The sequence below is a fragment of the Sinocyclocheilus anshuiensis genome, unplaced genomic scaffold (assembly GCF_001515605.1).
Source record: "Sinocyclocheilus anshuiensis isolate Anshui unplaced genomic scaffold, SAMN03320099.WGS_v1.1 scaffold199, whole genome shotgun sequence".
Lineage (NCBI taxonomy): Eukaryota > Metazoa > Chordata > Actinopteri > Cypriniformes > Cyprinidae > Sinocyclocheilus > Sinocyclocheilus anshuiensis.
This window is the reverse complement of record NW_015552582.1, coordinates 602432-618678: the sequence shown is the minus strand read 5'-3', so window position 1 is coordinate 618678 and position 16247 is coordinate 602432. Positions and strand designations below refer to the sequence as shown.

Genomic DNA, 16247 nt, shown 5'->3' with positions numbered 1-16247 from the left:
TTTGACACAATCTGTATTGTTAAAAGCGCTATATAAATAAAGGTGACTTGACTTGACTTGACTTGACGCGCTTCACTCGGCAGCGCATATGCCCAGTATACATATGCCGGCAACCCGCCAAAATAAAAGCTTGCTGATTTTAGGTTTGAAAATGATGAAAATTCATTAAAAAAAGGTTAATATTAGCATTGTATTTTTAAGTGTACTATAAAACAACAGTATTTTTTATTTAATACTCAATTTATTTTTTTTAATATAATAGTATAATCACACTGATTATTTTGTTTATTATTTTATTAAAATACAAAATAAATAAATGCAATACTACTATTATCCCTATTAATAATTATTTTATTTTTATAGTTATATTTAATGAGTCACACTATGTGCTGTGTGAGTACCAAACCAAATCTCCAGGTGCACTCATGAGAACCAGACTGAAAAACTTTTGTGCACCCCAGTTTAAAAGACACATTTCCACATATTGAGACTTTTCATTGGTGCTTCCGACTTAACTCCTGCACTTCCGGGTTAGTGTTGTTTGCTAATAAGAGTCGACTGGAGGTCGTGTAATGAAGTGTGTCCCTGGACTTGTTGACCAGTAATCCGCGTAATCCCATGGCTACTGCAAAAACATTATTGTTTGTGTAATCGCGCTGTGCTTCTTGAATTAGTCATGTCGCAAGCTTCGTCTGGATTCACTCCGGCTGCTCAAGTCCCACATGGACCTAGTAAGGTAGGCAGTAAATTCACCTGACAGTGTTTATAAACCACATACTGCTCTGTCTCATGCAGAAGTGCTTCAAAAGCAAAGTGTGTGCGGTTTTCTGTTTGCAGGATAAATAGTTCGCTGATAGGGAACTTTCAGAAACTTTCCTCACGTATAGTTTTGTCTTCTCAGGGTCCTTTTAATGCCTCGTATATTCCCAATGAAGAAGAGAGGCGTGTCTTCAGAGAGTGCAATTCAGAAAGCTTGTGGTACAGATGTGAGTAACGTTAGTGCTCTACATTTATAATGAAACCTGTCATGATTTATTGGCACTTGGCTGTCATTCTGCCCTACATCGTTTCTCCCCAAATGTACTTTGCAAGGTACAGTCTCAAGATGCTTTGTCTTTGCTTGATTCTGATGAGAAAGTACTTGTGAAAGAGACTTCTGAACATGTTTGCTCTCTTGTTTTTTGCAGCCTTGCCTTTTTCTGCCATTGCAATCGCAGCCACTCAGGTAATGGTATCAAGAGGTACGTTCACGTCCTGTATTTTAAGTTTTTACTCATGTTTCCCATTGTCATGGGAAAACCTAGAATTATCAGGGAATTTTAAGAACTGGAAACGTCATTAAAAAGAATAAAATCTTAAGTATTTAGTGAACACATCTTTTCTAGATATACGCAGAGCTCTGGAAAGGAAAATTACTTTAGAAATCAATACCCAGCAATTACAAATGACTATAAAAGTTATAGAGAAGTCATGGAAAAGGGGTAGTTCAACCAAAAATGAAAATTCGGTCACACTTTACTTTAAGGTCCAAATCTCACTATTAACAAACCATTAACTACAACTTTTGCATCAATAAACTCCCAATTTTCTGCTTTTTAGTAGTTAGTAAGGTAATTAGGGATGTAGAATATAGTCATGCAGAATATGTGCTTTATAAGTACTAATAAACAGCCAATATGTTAATAATAGGCATGCTAATAAGCAGGTAGTTAATAGTGAGAATTGGTCCCTATCCTAAAGTGTTACCGAAAATTCTCAATAATTTTTGTTGATCCAAACCCATATGACTTTCATTCATCTCTGAAAGATATTTTTAATGAAACCTGAGAGATTTCTGTCCCTCCATTGAAAGTCCATTCCACCAAAATTGTAATGCTTCAGAATGTTCATGAAGAGATTGTAAAAAGAAATCTACATGAATAGAGTGGTGTAATCTAAGTATTCTAAGGAGACGCAATCATTTTGTATGATGAACAGATATAATTTAGGCTTTTGTTCACATATAAACATTTATCAGTGCACATACATAGAGCACATCAAATATGGTAAACCGAAACTCAACTGTACATGCTCTGAGTTCTGAATATGAACAAGTTTTATGGGTTTGGATTCTGGAGGTTGAACATAAAGGGAGAATAAATTCATTTTTCAAACATGCTAAATCTTATGTTGTTATTGTTTATCCCTAGGAATCCTTACTCCATCGCCCCGATTTGGCTCTCTTCCCAAAGTTGCATGTAAGTATCAAGAACAACTGACAGCTCTAATTTTATAGAAGACAGCTAAAACCAAGGATATATGGTGAGGGCTATTCAAAGTACCTTGGAATGTTTGTGATTTTTATGCAGTTGCTGGCATGCTTGGATACATTAGTGGGAAAATGTCTTACATGAGGGTCTGTGAAGAAAAGTTTAGGAAACTGGAGAACTCCCCACTAGGAGAGGCACTACGACAGGGACGTCTGCATCACATGCCTTCAGGGTAAGAACAAGTGCAAACAGAATTTATTTTAAATATATTTGAATTTCTATATTTTGTTTTATAGTTATAAACATAAAATTGCTATTTGTATGTGTTTTTTGTTTTTATTTGTTTCTTTTCACATAAATATACATTAATATATTCACTTTGACAAGTATCTTACACATAGTGATTAAATAATTATTTTTTAAGGCTAAACCAGTCAGAGTTTGAGGATCCAAACCTATCAGAATCTCAACAGTCTGGTTCTGAGTCTGCGTCCCAACATTCGACAGAAGGCAGTTCTATGCCTGAGAGCTACAGCAGTTACACCAGTGACTATACCTACAGCAGACCCTCCCAATCATACGACCCCACTCCTTTTAGTTCTGGATTCAGTGATTCTGGTCCCGTTAACATCAGGGATGATATTTCTTCTCTAGGTACTGCCACCCTAGCACACAACAACATGTATAATTGTATAGACGTATATAAATAAATATAAATTTGATTACAGTTGGTGAAGAGAAAGGACATTTGTCATTGAATAAGGATTTGTCATCTGATTGGTAGATGTTTAACCAGTAGTTTGTCCCAAAGCTCCACTCTACCCAGATGAGGACGTGCCCAAAAAGAAGCCAGTGTTGTATGAGGAACTGCGTAGCAAGAATAGAGAGAACTACGAGGTCACTCTCACACAGAAAGCTGAAACACTGCTGAAACCACAAACAGTGGTGCCAGTAGCTAAAAAGGAAGGTGAGCTTTATTAACTGATTTCCCTCAAATTTTAATAGGTCTATATATGTAATGATTTGTGAGATTTGTAATGATTATAAAAGCCAATAAATTTAGATGTTGTTTATCTTGTTGAATATTTAACATATAAATTACAAAGTATCCATGAATCAGTTCAGAAACAGTACTGTGTTGGGTTGCCAACTGTTGTCCAATGTAACATCAAGGTCCTGAAGCAAGTCCAGTTTTGAACCACTGATGTAGATGATGGCAAATATACACTAGTTGATAGTTGACACTTCAACTGACATGAGTGTTGAAGCTTGACTTAATTTTGCATTTGTATGAATATTGGTCTAGTTAATAAGTATTCTATAATTTCAATGTCCTTTTATGTTTTAATCTGTAAACCAGTTTCTTCCTTCCCCCTCCAGTTAAAAAGAACAAGTATGGAGATTCTTTGGAAGAGTACGATTGACCTGAAGAATCCGCTGTTTCAGGAGCTCAAGATCTGAACGCAGTGACTTCTGTAGAGATGTCATGACTCATTCTGCCAGATTAGACCAAAAGCTGCGATTAAATGCTGAATGTACTTTAAGGAGTAAAACTCCTTTTTTGAATGCAAATGAGTGCAATTATTTTTATTTTTTTTTATTGCACATTTGTGGTTTGAAAATAAATGTTTCTTCTCTTCACTTCTTGCATTAAGTAGATGTAAGATAAATAATTTTAACAAACTATCAGTGTTTTTATTGATTAGGAAATTCTGGTCAGATGTGCTTGAGATTTGTTAATAAATAAATAAAATGATATAATAAACAATAGATGTGATACTGTTTCACATAAACCCAGAAAATGGGAATGTAATAAATAGCATCAAGGGTGAGTTTCCACTGACAATCTAGTGCATCACATTGTTAAAGCTGTGCACAAGTGACAATTATGACAGTGTTAAGACTAGATGTGTTTAGACTTGGACCCATGATTATAATAATGGCATCATTCACTGATGTTACAGTTATTACAGTCCTCTGAGCTGGAGATAAGAGATTAAGATATGCTTGCTCTTTAAATTCTTTTAATGAAAATTCACATTTAAATGTTCCAACATTTCATATAAAGCCTGTGATATCTGTAATTCGTTCACTGCATATTGATTCTTGTTTGTAAAGGTTTTTTTTTTTAAAGTGTCAGATTTGCATGACTTCGTTCTGCAGTACAATATTATGATTCTACTCTGATAAAAGGCAGCTGCTTACTGTAATAAAATTGAACAGAAACCTCCACTCCCTTCTCTACATTATAAACAAAAGAAAAGCTGAGCAAATATCATTGGAATGTAACATTATAAGAACTTAAAAAGAGCACCATACTAATTCTTATGAGGTTGATTCATTTGTACCAGATTTGACTACAGCAGCATACACTGCTTAGTTACATTGTTCCCTCTAATCAACCTCATGTATAAACTACTTGTAAAAAAAAGTTTGTCTAATTTGTCTCGTAGTGTCTTGGCGCCCCCTGCAGGTTAGTAAGGCTTAAGGTTTCAAATTTTAGCTGCTTTGTTTTGCATTATTTTCAAAAGAGCTAAATATTACTGTTGTAATTATTATTATTTTTTTCTTTTAAAAATTACATGGGGTAATGAGTGATGTCCTGCGGATTCCAACGACTCTGCAACAGAAAAATTAATAGATTTAACTTTAGCATTGATTACATTGTATTGTGTTCTCTTAAAGGGGTCATATGATGCGATTTCAAGTTTTCCTTTCTCTTTGGAGTGTTACAAGCTGTTCGTGAATAGATAAGATCCCTAAAATTGCAAAGACTTAAGTCTCAAACCCAAAGAGATATTCTTTATAAAAGTTGGGACTTGTCCACGCCCTCCAAAAACGCCTCGTTTAAACACGCCCCCAAAACAATAATGTACAGTATGTGGAAAATAATGTGTTTTTTTAACCTTGAACCGCATAAACACATTTCATTACACCAAATAATGTTCTTTTTTAGCAACATCATATGACCCCTTTAAACAACACCAGGTAAGGGGTGTTTGGTGGGCATGTGGTTTAGAATGTAAATGAATAGCGGCTGGTGGGTGTGGTTTAGTGTGAAGGTGTTGACTGAGTTGGATCTTTTGTGTGTAGGTATATGGGTGTGTTTGGGTGTGTTGTGTTTCTTCACCTTAGCTCTGAGTGGGTGCATCAGGCGCTGTTGCTGTGGCTTGTGCTTCTTCTTGCTTGCACTTTTCACACACATGGATGCAGTGTCTGTATAAAGGAAAACATGAACAGATATTTCAAACAACAAAATTACTTCAAAAAGCTCATGACACATGACTAATCCTCATGATACTTACTTATGTCCAGGTTTAGAGCCACCAGGTCCAAATCCAGGAGGACTAAACCCTTTGGCGAACTCTGGTCCCAGTTTACTGTTGAACTTCTCTCTGCAGGTCCCAGCATAGGAAGCTTTGCCTACTGCGTAACCCACAATACCCGCCACTGCAGAAGAAAAAATGGATAGATGGGTTTGTATTCCAACTGTATATTGCCAAATGATACAAAACATGCATACTAATATGAGGTGGGAAATTATTATTCAATAGAGACTTACAAAGTAGTTTAGGGAAATACCCAAATCGCTTGGACTGTTTCCAGACACCTGTTAAAAAAATTGCAAACTGGATTATACGTTTTCATTACAGTCCAACAAAAAAAGAAGCCTTTCACACAGAACTCTGCTTTTCCATGGTTTTTCTATGTAAACATGTGCTAAACAGTTTTTGCACTCATGTCTTTTGGCTCAAGCAAGTATTGATAACAGTGTTTCATTCAGAACGCATAATTTACGATAGACTGTTTTAACAGTGTTATTTTAGTAGTCTACAATTAAAAAAATAGTTTTTATTAATATCTTGAAATTGTTTTATTTTATAATTTTTTTTAAGTTTTAGTAATTTTGTTTATTTTTGTCTTTAAATGTGACCCTGGACCACAAAACCAGTCATAAGGACTGAAAATCTGGAATCTGAAGGTGCAGAAAAATCTAAATATTGAGAAAATTGCCTTTAAAGTTGTCCAAATTAAGTTCTTAGCAATGCATATTACTAATCAAAAATTAAGTTTGAATATATTTACAGTAGAAAATTTACAAAATATCTTCATGGAACATGATCTTTACTTAATATCCTAATGATTTTTGGCATAAAAGAAAAATCGATAATTTTGACCCATACAATGTATTTTTGGCTATTGCTACAAATATACCCCATCGACTTAAGACTGGTTTTGTGGTCCAGGGTCACATATGTGTTTGTGTAGTTTTCATTTTCATTTCAGTTTTTGTTATTTTAGTACATCAAGGTAAACTAAATAATGAAAAATGCTGCCTTGGCAACTAGCTGAAATAAGTTTATTTTTCATATATATATATTATTTCATCTACATTTAAACAAAACTGCCCAAACTACCCCTGAACTCATGGCTCAAACCCAACAGCTTTGTGTAATGAATGCATGTTTACATTATTTGTAGGCTGAATCTTACCGCTGTAAATGAGGCCACCAGACACAGCCATGCTGCCGGCAGAGAGTGGAAGAGCTGTGGAGACATTAACAGGTCTGTCTGAGGTTAAAAAGCAACAAATCTAGATCTAAGCATTCAACATCTGAATACCAAATGGTTCCTCCTTCCTTTGGTAAATTCAGATCCAGAAGTCACCACTCAATGTAAACACGTAAATTCTCAATCGGAGATGCAAGACAAGAAGCAATCCGAGGACACTTCAGTGTTTCCAATATGACTTACTGGGGCTCTAGAAATGATTCGGAGGAAGAAATTATTCCTGCTATACTCCAGAGGGGCTGATCAGATGAAATGTTGCTTGTATAAGTGCATTGATGATGGATATTTTACATCTTATTTTACCTTCCAATTATAAATATTTGGTTACAATGGACAACTGGGTCACAGATCACTGTCAGTGCTAAACAGCTGGAAGACTTAACATGAGACTTATGTTTCCCCCAACAAAAACAGTGTTAGGGTAAAACCAAATTCCAGCCATGTCAAAATATAAACACTGGATAATAAAGGCAGCACTGCTTTGCTCCATTAGCCCTTTTTTTTGGAAAAACGTTCTGGAAAAACATGCACACACCTGTCAAGTCCTTTTTACAAAAGCAAACAACCTGTGAAGATCATTCAGAGGGGAACCTCTCAATGTTTTGTCCTAAATACACATTTTTTAAATATAATGCAACCCGTTCCCTTTACTTGCAATTTAATAGACTTAATTAGCCTAAACACGACATTTTGAAGTAAAAAGACTGAAATAGTATTTTCTTGGAAAATGTACTCTTTGTAATCTTTGTAATACATATCGAACAAATGGTTTAACTGAACAGAACAAAAACATCATGGTCTATCTCCATTAAAGGGATAGTTAACCCAAAAATGAAAAATATGTCATTATTTATTCACCCTTTTTTTCTTCTGTGGAACAATATGTAATGTAAGTCTATATGTAAGTCAACCAAAACAGTTTGGCTACCAAAATTCTTAAAAATATCTTCTTTTGTGTTCAGCAGAAGAAAGAAAGTCATACAGTTTTGGAATGACATGAGGGTGAAAAAATTATTATGGCATTTTCATTTTTGGGTTAACTAAGGGATAGTAAATGTGCACAAGTGTGTCTATGTATCTTTACCTCGATACCAGAAGCTCTCGTACTGACACTCCTTCCATATCTTCTTTATATCTTCTCTAGGAAAGTGTGGATCAGCTATGGGGCACTGGAATTGCTGTAACAGCAAAAAGGTCAGAGAAAAGGAAAATCCTCTCTTAATGGAGATGCTTGGATTACAGGAAGCCCCCATTCATCAAGCTATTTGCCTATGTTAAACAATCATCCCGTGGTACTTTGAAACCTGGTGGCTGGTTTCAAAGAATATTCTGTACTTTTGAGCACATTTCTAAATGTGTCTAAAAACTTTATTTACAGCTTTCTGGCTCTGTGTTAACCTGGTGACCATACAGCAAATGCAGGCCTGATATCACAGGAAGTGAGGTGAACATCTGTTACTATCAGTCTACATGCTAACAACCACATGAACATTGGTCTGAACAAACATTCAAATACTAAACGTGAATTTTAGCTACTTATATTGAGCTTTGACACAAAGAACACTGCTCTCAATGAAGGCCTACATTAATGTTAAAGATCTTTTTATTCATTATCATAAGCAGCTACATGAATATTTAGCTGCAGTCTTTCTGAAAGATAAACAAACCTCTCAACACTCTCTTACCTTCCACCCAGACTGACCAGGTTTTCTGTCCACCACTCCTTCTCCTCCTGCACTCTGATTTCCTTCTGTACTCATGTCTTTTTCATTCATGTGCTCCTCTCTTTTCTATTTGTCTGCTATGCTTCTTCTCCTACTACATAGTCACTCTTTTTGTGGTTTTGTTTTTTTTGACCTCATAGAGCTCCTCCTCTCTGTCAATAGCTGTGTCATGCACCTCCCATTGGGGGACTTGCTGTAATGTCCTGTAGTTTCAACCCAAATCCTATGTCATGGTTGCCTTGCAAATTACACACACGTGAACACTGTGCTATGCTATTTGAATTTATATAACAATCACTGGATTTAGTGTTTTATGAATTGTGTTCATATGAATAGGTTTGAAAAAATATGTAGACGTAATGATTTGAACCCTTCACCCATTTCTGTTCTTTATTAGCACTAGCAGTCACTTCAAAGTGCTGCTAAGACATAATACTTCATCATGCTTAAAAGACATTTAAAATAATCTGTCGAAGCATGAAGATAAACACTGAAAAGAAAAACTGGTGTAGGATTTACTTTGAAACAATTTTTCACACAGAAATCGGTAGTAAATTTCACAAATAATTACAAACAAACAACTAACATTGTATTAAGCATTACATTTTTAAGTAGAAATATTTTCCTGAAAGACACATTCCAATAATCTTTTAATTTACAACTTTGAAAAAACATTTTTAATAATGTATCTTCTACATCTTCAAATGATGTGATATGATTTAACCTTCAATTGCTTGTGTTTCACCAATGTCAAAATTTCCTTTCAGTGTCATCTGTGTGTAAAGTGTGCCGATTTCCTGTTTTGACACGTACTCTTGTCAGGGAGCTCACCTCTGTCCAACATTCACTGCCTGCTCTGATAAATCTTTATCAGACAATATTAGCCTAGTTAGACACACCCTTGGCCACATTAATACTGCTTTAAAGCACTGTATCTCCCGTTTTCATAAATGTGGACGAATAGGTTATAGGTTATAAACACTGCTTCAAGAGAATCTTTTAAACTTTAGCAGTTGAGGGCCTGACCAATCCAAGAAAGCCTTTTTGAAGACATTTGTTATTTTCAGGTCATAAAGCAGCAGGAAGATAAGAAAGAGGAAACATTAATAGACTTCCAGATAAACATTAATAGCCTTCCAGATAAATAAGGGTGCATCAACTCAGATTTGCAATAGCTTACATGGCTTGGCAATTTTATATCTAAATGCTGTACTTGAATCTACAAAGCACAGAGAGAGAAATGACGTTCATTCTGAGGTCAAATATGGAGACACACGTTGTGTCTATGATAAAACTACATACAGGTGCATCTCAATAAATTAGAATGTCGTGGAAGTCACTTATCAAAAGTTGCTAAAAGCTGCCAAATAAATAAAAAAAAATAGCTAAATTTGTTGCTAGGTGCTTTTGGAAGAAAAAGTTGCTAGGGTAGTCTGAAAAGCTGCTAAATTTAGCGACAAAATTGCTAAGTTGGCAACACTGTCCATGCCACGCCGAATTGAGGCAGTAATTAAAGCAAAAGGAGCCCCTACCAAATATTGAGTACATGTACAGTAAATGAACATACTTTCCAGAAGACCAACAATTCACTAAAAATGTTTTTTTTATTGGTCTTATGAAGTATTCTAATTTATTGAGATGCACATGTATTCTAAATTGTGAAAACCGTTTACATGTCAATTTCAATAGACATGAATATTCAAAGTCACAGTTTTCTTATGTTTATACTAACACAGAATGCTTCTATTCACATGTGCTTTATTAAATACACATGACAGTGAATCCATCTTTGTTAAAAAATAAACAAATACTGGCAAACAGTTACGTTGGTCCATGGCAAGTAAAGCAATGTGTCTTTTTAAAATGAACATTTTAAACGTATATTGCGTTTCTTGTCTGCTTCATTCAAAATTACAGAAAAGCGAAATAACAAAAAGAGTTAGAAACCACTTTAGATATACCACAATTGATTTTAGAATCATTCCTATCTCTTAACATCTTTTAAAGTTGTTGATTCTTCCCACAAACATTTTTAATGTGTGAAAGATTTTTGAAAAGAAACAAAACTGCGATTAATCTGTAAACATACATCACAGCGAGTTACAGGCACCTGACTGCTGAGAAAAACTAAATACGACATACGAAACCAACGTTGCAAAGGTACTTACTTATAAAAATATATTTCTTTCATTAACAGAGAAAATAACGCACTTTGAAAAATAGCACAAAAAAAAAAAGAAAAAAGATTGTGTTTCTCTCCACGGAAGTATTTAAAAAAGAAAAGAAAAATAGATATGATTTATAAAGAAACATGACTGTTATAATTAAAGGAGTAGTTCACTTCCGGAATGAAAAGTCTGTCTTCATTTACTCACCCTCCACTGCACGAGTAAATCTGATCAGTGCACATCTGAACACTTGATACGCACCATTGACCTCCATAGTATTTTTTCTGTGGAGGTCAGTGGTGCCCATCAACTGTTCGGATACTTTCATTTTTCAAAATATCTTCTTTTGTGTTCAACAGAAGAAAGAAACTCAAACTGAACGCATCAAAACAAGTGACTATTGTATCCATGTGATTCATCTGAGACTGTGTATTTGCAGTAAACAGCATATTACAATCGCCTTACAAGAAAATTAGTAACATTTATCCAAGTTAAACTATTTCGTACATAAAGTATTATTAATGTTTATTGTATTTCTTTCTTCTACAGATTACACAGCACCGTAAAAGCAAGGCATCAAAATATTAATTTATACTCATTGTGTTCCTCCCCACGGAAATCTTTAGTAAAAGGCGAAAGATTTATACGATTTGAGAAGAAATATGCGTGTATTGATTAAAAAGCGCTCCGGGTTCAGTAAGAGAGTAGTGGAGACACAAACATCAATGACGGTGACCACATAGCGACCATTACAAATAACACCAACTAAATGAATACATTATAATAAACTGTTTTTTTTTTAAGATGCATATAAGCACATAAAGCATTAAATATGATAATAATAATTTAAAGTTAAGCGTGCAATGCATCTTGGGAGTTCAAACTGCGCGTCTGTGTTAGCCACGTGACTGTCTTTAAACGCCCCTCCCACTGACTTCTATTTATGATACTGTTCTGTGCTGTGGCCCCTCGACACTTTTTTTTTCTTATGGTCACTCCCATACCGTCTATGGTCACTCCCCGTTTTTGTTTTCTGTGGTTCACAAGATCGGAACTTTAAAACAAATTGCCCTTATACAGCTGAATTATTAAAAAACACATGATCATCGCCATTATATAAACTGTAGCTATTCTACACAACTATAAATGATCTCACTCGGCTTTTTTTTTTTCATTTTCATAGAGCTATAATAACGACACAAACTAATAAAATGACTAATAAAATAACTTGCGCCCCCTGCTTTACGTGTATATGAATTCACGTGGTATTTACATATAGGGATATTTCACATAGGCCTATTCCTCTATTTTCCGATAAATGCGAGATACTTGAACTGGGGTTAGTGGCCTTATCATTTTAATAATAAAAAAGTATGTACGAGCTTTATTTAAACAAAGAGAATGTATGAGGTAAGAGAAACAAGCAATCAACAGATTGTTGGTATGAATCTTTTAACCTCACTTTATAAATATAATAAACCTGTATATAACTAATCAACCTGCCTGCACTACATCCTCACAGTGTTCTGCTTCCCATCTCACTGCTAAGACTTCCATCAACAAGACAGAGCACGGTTTGAATGATTAACCCCTAATTACGGATTCCCCCATAAGTAGTCGAAACATAAAACTGGGAAACAATTTTTTTTTACCTCGTCTCCTCTACTAGTACAGGGCTTTTAAACATTTCAGTAACCAGCTAATCAAGGAATAGTTTCCACCTGCTTCACTGGATGCTGGTCAATTGTTCGCTTGAAAGTGTAGCAATAGTGGATAGCTCGAGTCCTTTCTGTTTCTTTCATCAGCCGAGGGAACTTTGACAAAACGTAAATACTGACATGTCATTTTATTATAGATTTAACTATTATATATATATCACAAAACCATAGTTTGTTGGGTTCTTTGCTGGCATAGAGCTTAGTCAAGGTAGCACCATATTTCATCTCTGACAGGAATGAACACGAGGCTGGAAATGCTGCTCGAGGATGGAAGCACAGTCAGAGGGTTCAGTGGATTGTACCAGGCTATTGCTTAACAACATACGGATTGCTCGGCTGACGAAACATCTTTCCAATAGATTTTCAATAGGTATAAATAGTCTAAATAAAATAATAAATAATAATAAAACGGTTAATAAAACAGTTTTTGAAAGTTGTGAAAATTGCATGTGATCTAAAAACCTTTACACTGCACACTGCAAAGTCTCACAGCCTTGCTATCATCCACGTACAATTTTATATGGCGTCTGTGGTTCAATGAAGAGCCTTTTAACATCCATGGAAACGACTGCACACTGCACACTGCACAAAAGATTCTTTATAGTGGAAAAGGTTTTTCATATTATTAAAATGTTCTTCACACTAAAAAAGTTTATTTTCTGCTTACAGAAAGGTTTTCTTTGTAAGAGTGTAAGGGCACAATGAGCCATCTGTGCTAGGGGGCGCCAAGAGACCTGAGAGAAATGAGAGATCCCTGAACTGGGGTTAGTGGTCTTATATAATAATAATAATAATAATAATAATAATAATAATAACGTAAGAGCTTTAACCCTTTAACGTTCACCCCTTAAATGAGTTAATGAAAAAAATATTTAACTTAAAATTCTTATTAGTAGACATCTAATAAATAGCCGCAAGCATCTTTTTTTTTAATTTATGTTTTATATAAAACTCTACCGTACGGTTGAGCTGTCAGTCCATGGTAAATCTTGATTTAAATTCAGAGAACTATTTCTATTAGTTATTTTCCAATAATAAACATTCCTTTAACTTTATTAGTATCTTGGATACATTTCATAACATTCAGGGTCCACAAAGATAAAAAATTATATTTAAGCCTCTCTGATGTCCTTTACAGACATATCAACAATACGGTCACGCATAATTTTGGATAATTAGCCTATGGTAAATAAACATTTTTGCATATATTTTGCTATATTTCTGTTCTTTACCCTCTACCCTATTCACAACAACATTATGGTTTCATCCCTACTCCCTTGATTGCTTGTTTGAACCTATTATCTGATGACTGACCTGCACCGTTCTCTCTTCTATGTGACTGACTGAAGTTTGTGAACTGCTGCTGTCACCTGAAAACTGGAAATCCCCAAACCCCCCCTGGCAACAGCAGACACAGAGATGGGGCAGTACAGCTGTGGAAAGATTGCTCTCTCATCTCTTCCTTTCGATAGATTTATTCCCTGTCAAATTAAGCTCAGCCGTACGGTAGAAATATCAGTTAAAGGGTTAAAATACTGTATATAATTCCAAATAAATAGATACAAAATCGCACAAATCAAACCTGCTCATTCACGCAAATCCTATCTGGCGACACCTAGTGGTCATATAGGCCTACTACGCTGCTGCACTGAATCACGAATAAACCCAACTGACCCAACAAAATCCAAGTAGATATAACTGCAGACCGGAGATCTCCAAATGGGGGCGGGAACTCCAAAACGGGGTGGGAGCTCCAAAATAAGGCGTGGCTTCCTCCCATTGACAGACAGGCACATTACACGCATGCGCAATTTTTCCTTAGTTTTAATAGATTATTAACTCAATAAACAATACCACTGTATGAAAATAACTTACACACTTAAATTTGAACGGTTATTTCGGAACAAAAAAAATTCTCACCGTTGTCTCTGTACAAGCGACCATCTTGCCAACAACATCTCGTTTTGACATCTCGCGTGGTTCTGTGTGATTTGGACAACTTCAAGTTACGCCTCCTTGTTCAAGTTACGCCCCCTTCAAGTTACGCCCCTATCTTGCAGTCCGCAGACAGACACACTTGAATTTTTCCCCCAATCCACTTCAGTGCAAACTCCGCCCCACAGCTGATTCTAAAGATTTTATTGGTTGTGTCAATTAAAGTGTTGATTTCCTACACTATGCTACAAAAAATGCTAACATCTAAACCTACCCCACACCTGACCCTAACCTTAACCAGTGAAATTGACTGCATGGTGGGATTGGCGCTGAACAGCGTGGTAAAGACAGTTGCAGTTCAGGAGATAAACAGTTAATAAGATTATACGATATGAGATTGTTCCGTAACTCCCCAACTGGACCTCACCGGACAAAGACCATGTAACACTAAGCACATGGTACGTTTTACTAAAATACACTGCATATAGCATACACAAATGGAGATGCTAGGCAGAATGATTCACCATTTGCCATATAGTATTGCCAATAAATACATTGAAAGTGAATGGTGACTGAAGTTGCCAGTATGCCCAACATCTTCTTTTTTTGGTCAACAGATAAATACTGATTCTAAGCAACATTAGGGTCAGGAAGTGATGATGATATTTGGGTGTGAACAACCTTTTAATCACAATGACTAACATAATTGTGGTTCCTGGTTCCTTCAATTTACTTTAGCAACTTTTCATTGAAATGTTTGGATGACAGTAGCAGTGTTGCCAACTAATTTTAATGGGAAGTTGCTAAAGGAAGGTCGATTTGTTGCTAAAAGTTGCTAAATGTGCCATTGTCATTGTGCGATGATGTCATCACGACGCAAAATTGTGTCACTGCATCAAATCTCAGCAAAAAAATATAATTTATGTATGTTAATTTCGATTTGTTCGTAAAATAATATAAATGCATAATATAATAATATTAAAATATAAATAACTGTATTTTTAAATACAACATTAAATTATTGAACACTTACACATTTTTTAACAATTGCAATTTAAGTTTTTTTTGTATTAGCTAGTAAAAAAATGTTATTAGCACATTCTGAACAATTAGTTTTAAGCAGGGTATTAGTAGTTTGTTAGTATGCTACACTCTAAGAAAAGCCTGTAAAAATAGTCTACTATGTTAATATGAAGGAATTTTCCATATTGATTTTTCACAGGTTTTTTTACCTACATTTTAAATTCCGCATTGTATTTAGTGTTTTTGGGTTACAGGGTTACAACGGATAATGGATAATGGATAAAGTCCTGGAAAATTACTACCTTTTCATTTCTACAATTTTCCATTCCAACTGATCAACAATCACAGGTACAAGCTACTAAAAAGGTGTATCATAATAGGTGTGTTTAACTTAATTCACGTGATGTGTGCACTGCTAGGCATCTTTGGTTTCCTCTTTTTGTCTAATTTAGATGGAAAATGTGTGCCTTTTTATCGTTTGAGTCACTTATCAAAAGTTGCTAAAAGTTGCCAAAAAATAAAAATAAAAAATAGCTACATTTGTTGCTAGGTGCTTTTGGAAGAAAAAGTTGCTAGGGTAATCTGAAAAGTTGCTAAATCTAGCAACAAAGTTGCTAAATTGGCAACACTGGACAGTAGCGCAGAAACAAGGAAAAGCAACCTCGTTCTGTAATGTTTTTCACTGAATTCTCTCACCATTGTTTTGTTAACCCAAGTGGGTTCTGTGTTTGTGAACAGCTGAGCCAATAGCGTATCATCGTGGGCTGGCTTTCTGCTATGCACGAGGAAACTATCGTAACTGATGGGTGGAGACATACTTTTCAGCCAATCATGTGCGTCGAGGGCAGGGGCTATGGA

At 35.3% G+C, this 16247-nt stretch overlaps 2 protein-coding genes across 2 annotated transcripts; one reads left to right on the top strand and one right to left on the bottom strand.

The window, feature by feature from the left end:
• Positions 1 to 476: 476 nt before the first annotated feature.
• On the top strand, positions 477 to 3774 carry ociad1 (OCIA domain containing 1). The gene is made up of 8 exons (XM_016456277.1): positions 477 to 736; positions 902 to 986; positions 1188 to 1241; positions 2190 to 2237; positions 2349 to 2481; positions 2674 to 2903; positions 3061 to 3216; positions 3630 to 3774. The coding sequence occupies exons 1-8, from the start codon at positions 677 to 679 to the stop codon at positions 3671 to 3673; spliced, it is 810 nt and encodes a 269-aa protein (XP_016311763.1). The 5' UTR covers positions 477 to 676; the 3' UTR covers positions 3674 to 3774.
• Positions 3775 to 3928: 154 nt separating this feature from the next.
• On the bottom strand, positions 3929 to 8686 carry LOC107665404 (OCIA domain-containing protein 2-like). Its single transcript, XM_016456278.1, has 7 exons — positions 8507 to 8686; positions 7906 to 7999; positions 6744 to 6797; positions 5812 to 5859; positions 5555 to 5699; positions 5380 to 5465; positions 3929 to 4869 (listed from the first exon to the last, which is right to left on the bottom strand). Exons 1-6 carry the CDS (start codon positions 8594 to 8596, stop codon positions 5381 to 5383), a joined length of 516 nt encoding a protein of 171 aa, XP_016311764.1. The 5' UTR covers positions 8597 to 8686; the 3' UTR covers positions 3929 to 4869; position 5380.
• Positions 8687 to 16247: the final 7561 nt, after the last annotated feature.

Bases quoted from the DNA above. Each gene is read 5' to 3' on its own strand.
- ociad1 (XM_016456277.1), top strand. From the start codon at position 677: ATGTCGCAAGCTTCGTCTGGATTCACTCCGGCTGCTCAAGTCCCACAT. The intron at 1,242-2,189 runs GTACGTTCACGT...GTTTATCCCTAG, and splicing joins TCAGGTAATGGTATCAAGAG to GAATCCTTACTCCATCGCCC. The intron at 3,217-3,629 runs GTGAGCTTTATT...TTCCCCCTCCAG, and splicing joins GCCAGTAGCTAAAAAGGAAG to TTAAAAAGAACAAGTATGGA.
- LOC107665404 (XM_016456278.1), bottom strand. From the start codon at position 8,596: ATGAATGAAAAAGACATGAGTACAGAAGGAAATCAGAGTGCAGGAGGA. The intron at 6,798-7,905 runs GTAAAGATACAT...ATGTCTCCACAG, and splicing joins CGAGAGCTTCTGGTATCGAG to CTCTTCCACTCTCTGCCGGC. The intron at 5,700-5,811 runs GTAAGTCTCTAT...TTTCTTCTGCAG, and splicing joins GTATTTCCCTAAACTACTTT to TGGCGGGTATTGTGGGTTAC.